This window comes from Anomaloglossus baeobatrachus, unplaced genomic scaffold (genome assembly GCF_048569485.1).
Source record: "Anomaloglossus baeobatrachus isolate aAnoBae1 unplaced genomic scaffold, aAnoBae1.hap1 Scaffold_117, whole genome shotgun sequence".
NCBI lineage: Eukaryota > Metazoa > Chordata > Amphibia > Anura > Aromobatidae > Anomaloglossus > Anomaloglossus baeobatrachus.
In genome coordinates, this window is record NW_027441887.1 from 237,367 (window position 1) to 246,185 (window position 8,819).

The window sequence follows — 8,819 nt, forward strand, 5'->3', positions numbered from 1 at the left end:
CACGCAGACGTCCAGGTTTGGTGAGTACGAGTCTTCTGGGATGTGGGCGGGGGGTGGGTGTCTGCTTTTTTGGGGGTAAACTTACCTCCCAACCGTGTTTCTCCAAGAATAAGACCTCCTCCAAAAATAAGCCCTAGTGCTTTTTGGGGGCGGAAAAAAAAATATATATATAAAAGACAGGGTCTTATTTTTGGAAATACATGGTATGTATTCAAGACGCCCCTCTGAGACAATAAAGTATCAGAATTAGCTCTCCCTTTGTCTCCAACAAAAAAAATTACATCATAGTCACTCATTTATATAAGACTATAGAAACATTTTAGTTTCACATTCCTAAGCTTTATTTTTAACAAAGAAACTGAAACTACACAAGTCCTTATCTAAAGTAAGCAGAGGTGTCTGCTGCATTACACCAGGGGAGATACAGTACAGGCTCTACAAAGACAAAATGGAGTGTAGATTTAACAAAATGGATTCTGCTCTCATTAAAGCAATACACAAATGGATGAGTAAAGAGTACAACTTGGCTATAATAAAAAAAAAAAAAAAAAAAAAAAAAAAGATTTTTCTCCCCCTCAAAAATTAGACAAAAAAAAGAAATATGTAAAAAGATTGTAAATGTTCCATCATTAAGAAGTACACAACCGTAATGACCCATGAAATGAACGCTATTAACAGATAGTAAAAGTCTATTAATATTTACTAACACAGACATTCTATTCATGACTATGGCTTCTCTCCTGTGTGAATTCTCTCATGTATAAAATGATGTGATTTCTGAGCAAACCATTTTCCACATTCTGGGCATAACAATGGCTTCTCTCCTGTGTGATTTCTCTCATGCGTAATAAGATTTGATTTCTGAGCAAAACACTTCTGACATTCTGCACATGAATATGGCTTCACTCATGTATGAATTCTCTCATGTGTAATGAGATGTGATTTCTTAGCAAAACATTTCCCACATTCTGAACAGGAATATGACTTCTCTCCTGTATGAATTCTCTCATGTGTAATGAGATGTGATTGCTGAGAAAAACATTTCCCACATTCTGAACATGCATATGGCTTCTCTGTTGTGTGAATTCTCTCATGTGTAATGAGATGTGATTGCCGAGCAAAACATTTCCCACATTCTGAACATGAATATGACTTCTCTCCTGTGTGAATTCTCTCATGTCTAATGAGATGTGATTGCTGAGAAAAACATTTCCCACATTCTGAACATGAATATGGCTTCTCCCCTGTGTGAATTCTCTCATGTGTAATGAGATGTGATTGTTGAGAAAAACATTTCTCACATTCTGAACATGAATATGGCTTCTCTCCTGTGTGAATTATCTTATGTTTAAAAAGAACTGATTTCTCAGCAAAACATTTCCCACATTCTGAACATGAATATGGCTTCTCTCCTGTGTGAATTCTCTCATGTGTAATGAGATCTGTTTTGGTGGCAAAACATGTCTCACATTCTAAACATGAATATGGCTTCTCTCCTGTGTGATTTCTCTCATGAGTAATAAGATTTGATTTCTGAGCAAAACATTTCCCACATTCTGCACATGAATATGGCTTCACTCCTGTATGAATTCTCTCATGTGTAATGAGATGTGATTTCTTAGCAAAACATTTCCCACATTCTGCACATGAATATGGCTTCACTCCCGTGTGAATTCTCTCATGTGTAATGAGATTTGATTTCTGAGCAAAACATTTCTCACACTCTGAACATGCATATGGCTTCTCTCCTTGGTGACTTTCACTTCCCTTAGCATTCTGTGTTGAACTCCTGGTACCGTCATCTGCCATAAACAAAATTGAAGGGTTAAGCTTTTAATAATATAACCTCAAACATACACATAGACACACATAAATCCATACAAATTTCAAAGTGTGTAGCAAAGTTCTACTTGAAAAAGCCTATGTGACAGAAAATACACAAAATGATATAATTTTAAAAACTGCACCATTCGAAGTGCTCAAAACGAAATTCAATAAAACGTACCTACAAAAGCATATCGAGGATACTTTAGCATTGCATTACTGCTGTAGAAAAATTAGAAAAAGAGATAAATACATAGGTAATGAGAAAAATGAGTAAAACATAGGCATTGCCTTACTGCTTTAGAGATATTTGGAAAGTGAGAGTCTTAGCTTATGTATTGGCTAATCCTTGTGAGCCCGATAAACTTGAAAAGCACCTGACCAAGCACTCTGCCCTATAGCCAGGATGTGTCCACCATCTTATTTTACCAGGAACCTATCTTCCCAGACATGCAGATTTTTAATCACACATAGAAAAATTTAAGGTTAGGTTTCCAATATAGCACACCTGGAAGAAAAAGACATGATTCCAACTTCCTAAAGTCATAATTTGATCTAAAGCCGCAAGCAGAAATTAAATACATGAACATGAGGTTCTTGGCTTAACATTGTGATCAGACTGTATGAAGCCCCTGCCTCGTCACGGCGAACCTCTGAGTGGGTCCTTATTCTATGCCTCAAAAGTGCAGCGCAGTCCACCGCTACACCAACAGGGCAGGTGACCTGGTGCCTCACAACACCCATGCTGCAAGGCAGAGTCCCCATGACTCCAGGCCACACCGCCCCACCGACTCAAAACCACCACAACAATGGCTGCCACACAGCACCAGCACTCTGTGAAAGGAGCTGTACACTCACCTTCCAAAAGCTCCCAGTGTGTGAACTGATCAGAATGTAAAACCAAGAACCTCATGTTCAGGTATTTAATTTTTGCCTAGTGGCTTTAGATCAAGGTATTATTTTGGGATGTGCAAATGAGATTCATGTTTTTTTCTCCCAAGTGTGCTGTTAGGGTCCCAATATAATAAGATCACCTTGTCGAGGTTATCGGGCTCACATGGATTGGCCAATACATAAGCTAAGAATCTCTCTTTGCAAATATCTCTAAAGCAGTAATGCAATGCCTATCATTTTACTCATTTTTCATATTAGCTATGTATTTATCCCTTTTTTGTAATATTCCTACAGCAGTAATGGAATGCCAAAGTACACTTTAGATGCATCACAGGAATTAAAGCAATATGGAAGAAAAAAATATGAAGAGTTTAATGTTTCCCACAAAAGTGTTGCTTTAACTACAAATTTTCATTTTTCCAAAAGTAAGATGAGAAAATGGACCATATAATTCTGTTGTGTGATTTCTCGAGTGTACGCAGATACCCCATATGTGGTGGAAAACTACTGTTTGGGTCCACGGCAGGGCTTGGAATGGAAAGAGCAACATTTGACTTTTGGAGAACAAAATTGGCTGAAATAGATAGCGGATGCCATGTCACATTTGTAAAGCCCTTGATGTGCTTCAACAGTGGAAACCCCCAAGAAATCTCATTTTGGAAACTACACCACTGAAGGAATGTGTCTAGAGGTGTAGAGATCATAGGAGTATCCTTATAAAGGACAAGAGGTCTTTACCAGACCCCCCAGCTATTATGGCGACCCATCTGCACCTAACGATAACGTTGCTGGGGGTGTTGGATATGTCCAATGTTGTACCCCATAGGCTGCGTGCTGCGAATGCTGCTATCAAAGACTGAAAAGTTAACAGCAGTGGGTGAAGTTTACCTCCACTGAATAAGTCAGACATCATCTGCTATCAATAATGGAGACTCAGCTTCTGAGCCCATAAGAAGTAATAGGATGTAATATGTTACATATCGAGAAGGGGTTAAAGAAAACCTGGCAGCTGCAAAAACACTATTTACCTGCAGATATAGTGGTAATCTGAGTACCTAGCATTTAAATGATATCTATCTCGTTTATTAGAACAGTGTGTGACGCTAGTCACTGCATGGACAAGCCGTGAGGCAGCATTATCAAATGTTCCGGGGTCAGATACAAAGAGAACATGCCGTTAACTAAAGGGAAAGACAAAGGTTATGGTCTGAGGTCAGAATATCAGGAGGATAGCAGATCGGGGCAAATGGAAGGTCAGAGGAGGTCCAAGGTCTGGCAGCTATAGATCAGAGCACAGATAACCAAGGCCCCGTGTCATGTGGTGTTCAGGCCCACGTTCGTGGGGTGCCTCTGTGGCGTCGGACTCTGTTCACAGGCAACCTGATCTTAGTTGCTCAGCCTTAGCTGAGTCTTTTCCACTGCTTACCAGTCCTGCAGGTGTTAATTCCTGTGGAGTGGTATGTGGCTCCTTGAGACTCAGAAGGCTAATTTCTATTCACCTGTCTTATCCCTATTTAAGGTTTGAGTCTGTTGCTGCAGATGATACCTCCAGCTTATGCTCCTGTGATTCCGGTCTTTCTGGCGATCCTATTCTTGGTGACCAGTAGTTTGCTGTTTGAGTGGTGTGGAAGTTGTACATTTACTTCCTTCGTTATACTTTATTCCCTCCAATACACGTACAGTGTCTCCTTTTTGTGTGCAGTGTGTATGAGTTTGTTTTTTTTCCTGTGTCTGTGGTATTTGTAGGGTTTGCATCTCCACTCCAGCTGGGGGAGAGGGGTGTTAGATCAGGGTTTGGACAGGAGTTAGGGTTAAGCTGGCGGTCCAGACCTGGATACCATCAAGCCTACCTCTGGGATAAGGAACAGCACACATACCCTAGTCTGCGGGCCATTTTTGCGGTCCCTGCTCCAGCTACCTTTGCACCTCCGTGATACCCTGTGTTTGGGACTCACTACTCAGCTAAGTAACTGATCATTTAGAACAGGGAACCCCTGAAGAAACCAAGGACCTCTCAGTTTCAGATTGAATTGAGCTGTCGCTCAACAATATAACAGCTTGGCGCGGCCCTCATTCCATAGGGAAGCAAAATTGTCACTCACTGCATCTAAGGCCGGAGTCACACTTGCGAGAGACTCGCGCGAGTCTCGTATCACATCACCCGGCATGGCCACACACTCTCCTGACAGGAGTGGATCAGCTGTATGTATTTCTATGCAGCTGAGACACTCCTGTCTGGAGAGTGTGCGGCCATGCCAGGTGATGTGCTGCAAGACTCGCGTGAGTCTCTCGTAAGTGTGACTCTGGCCTAAGACAGCGGTGAGATTGACACAGTAACTGCAAGGAGAAAATGCAGGTACATTCTCCCAGCAGCTGCTCACTTCCAGTCACCAGCACAGTGGGAGAGGCTGAAACAGTCACCACTCACTACATAGTGAGTGCCCAGTAATCAACCATCTTGTTCCTTGGCTGACAGCCTGTGAGCGGTAAGTGTAAAGGGGGCTTTACACGCTACGATATCGTTAGTTTTATCGTCGGGGTCACATTGTTTGTGACGCACATCCGACGTCATTAACGATATCGTAGCGTGTAACAGTTATGTGCGACCTAAAACGATCGCAAAAGCAGCAAAAATCGTTTGCCGCGGAGAGGTCGTCCTAAAACAAAAAATCGTTTATCTCTCATTTGCGATGTTGTTCCTCGTTCCTGCGGCAACACACATCGCTCTGTGTGACACCGCAGGAGCGAGGAACATCTCCTTGCCTGCCTCCACCGGCTATGCGGAAGGAAGGTGGGCGGAATGTTTATGTCCCGCTCATCTTCGCCCCTCCGCTTCTATTGGCCACCTGCCGTCGCTGTGACGCCGCACGACCCACCCCCTTAGGAAGGAGGCGGGTCACCGGCCAGAGCGACGTCGCAGGGCAGGTAAGTGCGTTTGACGGGGGTAAGCGAGGTTGTGCGACACGGGCAGCGATATGCCAGTGTCGCTCAACCGACAGGGGCGGATACTATCGCTTGCGATCTCGCTAGCGAGATCGCAGCGTGTAAAGCCCCCTTTACTGTTTCCCACACTTCATAACTGTGTACGAGTGGCAGCAGGGAGAATGTAACTTCATTTTCTCCTTGCAGCTGGGAATGTGACTGTTCTCCTTGTTATTTAATGGTGACACTTCCCTGAGGAGGGTTACCTGTGGAAAGGTCTCTACTCCGTTCATCACTCCGCACATTCATTTCTCCTTTTTCCATTGTGTCTGCAGCGTTCTGCATATCTTTTCCCTGAATTTCAAAGCTGTAAAATAAATATTGTAAAAGTCACGGACAGAAGGGAAAGTCATGTGGAAGGTTCTAGATGGACGCTTCTGCTACCAGAGCACCTGAGACCAATCGATGCATGGCCTCTACGCCTCCTATATCGCCCGTGCTGCCCCAGAGTCAGTTCAGCAGGGATAGAAGCAGACGTGGCAGGATCCACTTAGTGTGGTACATTATGACATTGGGATTTCCTTCATTGTTTTTTCTTTACAATTTGGAAGCCCTAATGCTTATTTTTCCGTCATTTCAGAATTGTTTTGGTCAACAATGTTGTATTTTTGAAAGTCTTAGGCTATGTGCGCACGTAGCAGGTCACTGCAGAAATTTCTGCAGTGATTTGAACAGCACACATGCGCTTCAAATCGCTGCAGCCCCTCCCATAGACAGAGCGGGGGATGCATGCAGAGTGCACGAAATAAGTGACATGTCACTTCTTAGAACGCGCGCTTCGGGCATCAGCCAAAGCGCTGCACTCTAATACACCACGTGCGCACGGCTCCTGCATAATCTTCATAGATTATGCTGGGGACGCAGGACGCATGTAGTTACGCTGCGGTGCAGATTACAGCGTAACTGCATGCAAATACGCAACGTGTGCACATAGCCTTATTAAGGAAAATTAGTTTTATTTAATTGTTTTTCTTTAAGAGGGTGGACAGAGGCGTACATAGAAATCATAGGACCTCATAGCGGAAGTTCTAATTGGTAACCCCTCCCCCAAAAAATAAAAATGAAATTAATATTCAACTGGGTCATATAAGAACCTCTCACAACTTTACAGCCCTTACAAAGTAATTTTCCTCTTGAAGCCCAAAGATTCCCCTTTCACTGCCCCATAATGTATAATACAAGCACTGTATGATACCTCCACAGCGACGTCCTCCACACCAGGGCTGAGGAGTCGGTAAGAAAAACGAGAAGTTTCCATCCACTCTATAAAAACACATCTGCAGGTTTTTCCCTCCACTCTCTATACAGACACATCTGCAGGTTTTTCTCACTGACATCAAATCAGAATAAAGTGAAGAAATAAATCCGGCACTCAAAATATACAAAATATTTTCAATTTTTTTTTGATTTTTTAAATCCAGTGAATAAAGGCCACAATGTGAGTCAATCAGTGACGTTTCGGTCCTTCCTTGGACCTTTATCAAACTCACACTATAAACATACATAAGAAAAATACAAAGTGAATATTATGGGATATTGCAGCCGCTGGGGACGAGGCCATGTTCCAATTGTGCCCATTTTCTGTTCTATAGATAAATCTTTTCTATGCATCTTTCCACAAGTAATATGTATGATGTTTGCTCTAATATTCATGCACCTTTCAGAGAATATTCACTTAGTATTTTTCTTATGTATCTTTATAGTGTGAGTTTGATAAAGGTCCAAGGAAGGACCGAAACGTCACTGATTGACACACATTGTGGTCTTTATTCACTGGGTTTATAAACACTAGATGTGCCCCCCTCCTTCCTACAGTCCCCCCTGACGTGCATTCTCTCCCCCTGCGAGCCCCCCCTAAAGTGCAGCCTCTCCCCTTGAGCCCGCAACGTGCAGCATCGCCCAGTGTAAGCCCCCAATATGCAGCATCACCCAGTGTAAGCCCCCAATATGCAGCCTCGCCCCCTGCCCTGTGTAGCCCCCCATATCCCCCTTCCTTATGGAAGCCTCCACAGCCCTGTGCTGCAGCTTCAGCCCCTTCCCTGTGATATATACACGAGCTGCAGCCCCCAGTAGTGACAGGAGACACTTTTATTTCTTACCCCAAAATCCAGTGTGACCTCAGCTCTATAACTAATGAGGAAAAGCTGAATCTTCCCCACCTCAGGGTCAGGATCCGTCCGCGCTGCACAGGGGAGATGCTAGAATGTACGGGCTCCTGACAGGTATGACGTCACTGGTCATGTGATGGGGCGTGGTCACAATGCAGCCTGATGTTTCCAGCCCGAACTTTCCAGACAGAAAAGCCATGTTTATTCTAAGACCAGGTGGGCACAGAGGTGATTATAATAGAGGCGGGGTCTGGGGGGTAACAGCTCCAGATAGGGGGGTGCAGGGGGCGGAGCCTGCAGGATAATAGGGGACAGGAAAACAACGCCACGCCCATGACCTGACTGTAGCCCGTACATTCTAGGCTCAACCCTCTGCACAGGAGCCCGAGCACTGCTGCTTCCTGGTTAGCGTCTAGAGTGGAGTTGATTTTTTGAGGTACAGACGTCACCGGAAGGGGCGGGGCCTCCCCAGTGCGGTGCAGAAGAGCTGTGAGGATTGTGTCTGTAGAATGGAGGTGATATTTTGAGGCTCTTTCAGTAGATACTTTTTTGAGGACCTCATTATATCAACTCCGCACTACACGGCTCTGTACTGAGGGGACTAGAATGGAGGTGATATTGTGAGGTGACTGCAGTCTCCAGTGTAGACGGCTCTGTACTGAGGGGACTAGAATGGAGGTGATATTGTGAGGTGACTGCGGTCTCCAGTGTAGACGGCTCTGTACTGAGGGGACTAGAATGGAGGTGATATTGTGAGGTGACTGCAGTCTCCAGTGTAGACGGCTCTGTACTGAGGGGACTAGAATGGAGGTGATATTGTGAGGTGACTGCAGCCTCCAATGTAGACGGCTCTGTACTGAGGGGACTAGAATGGAGGTGATATTGTGAGGTGACTGCAGCCTCCAGTGTAGACGGCTCTGTACTGAGGGGACTAGAATGGAGGTGATATTGTGAGGTGACTGCAGCCTCCAGTGTAGACGGCTCTGTACTGAGGGGACTAGAATGGAGGTG

General features: G+C 44.3%; 1 protein-coding gene across 1 annotated transcript; it reads right to left on the reverse strand.

Annotated features, from left to right (window-relative positions):
- Nucleotides 1-348: 348 nt before the first annotated feature.
- On the reverse strand, nucleotides 349-7,885 carry LOC142260515 (uncharacterized). Its single transcript, XM_075331965.1, has 3 exons — nucleotides 7,860-7,885; nucleotides 5,907-6,007; nucleotides 349-1,802 (listed from the first exon to the last, which is right to left on the reverse strand). Exons 2-3 carry the CDS (start codon nucleotides 5,983-5,985, stop codon nucleotides 907-909), a joined length of 975 nt encoding a protein of 324 aa, XP_075188080.1. The 5' UTR covers nucleotides 5,986-6,007; nucleotides 7,860-7,885; the 3' UTR covers nucleotides 349-906.
- Nucleotides 7,886-8,819: the final 934 nt, after the last annotated feature.

What these genes read in the sequence shown, in the direction of transcription:
- LOC142260515 (XM_075331965.1), bottom strand. Translation starts at nt 5,985, where the DNA reads ATGCAGAACGCTGCAGACACAATGGAAAAAGGAGAAATGAATGTGCGG. An exon ending in GAGTAGAGACCTTTCCACAG is followed by an intron (nt 1,803 to 5,906) that starts GTAACCCTCCTC and finishes TGTTTATGGCAG; the next exon opens with ATGACGGTACCAGGAGTTCA.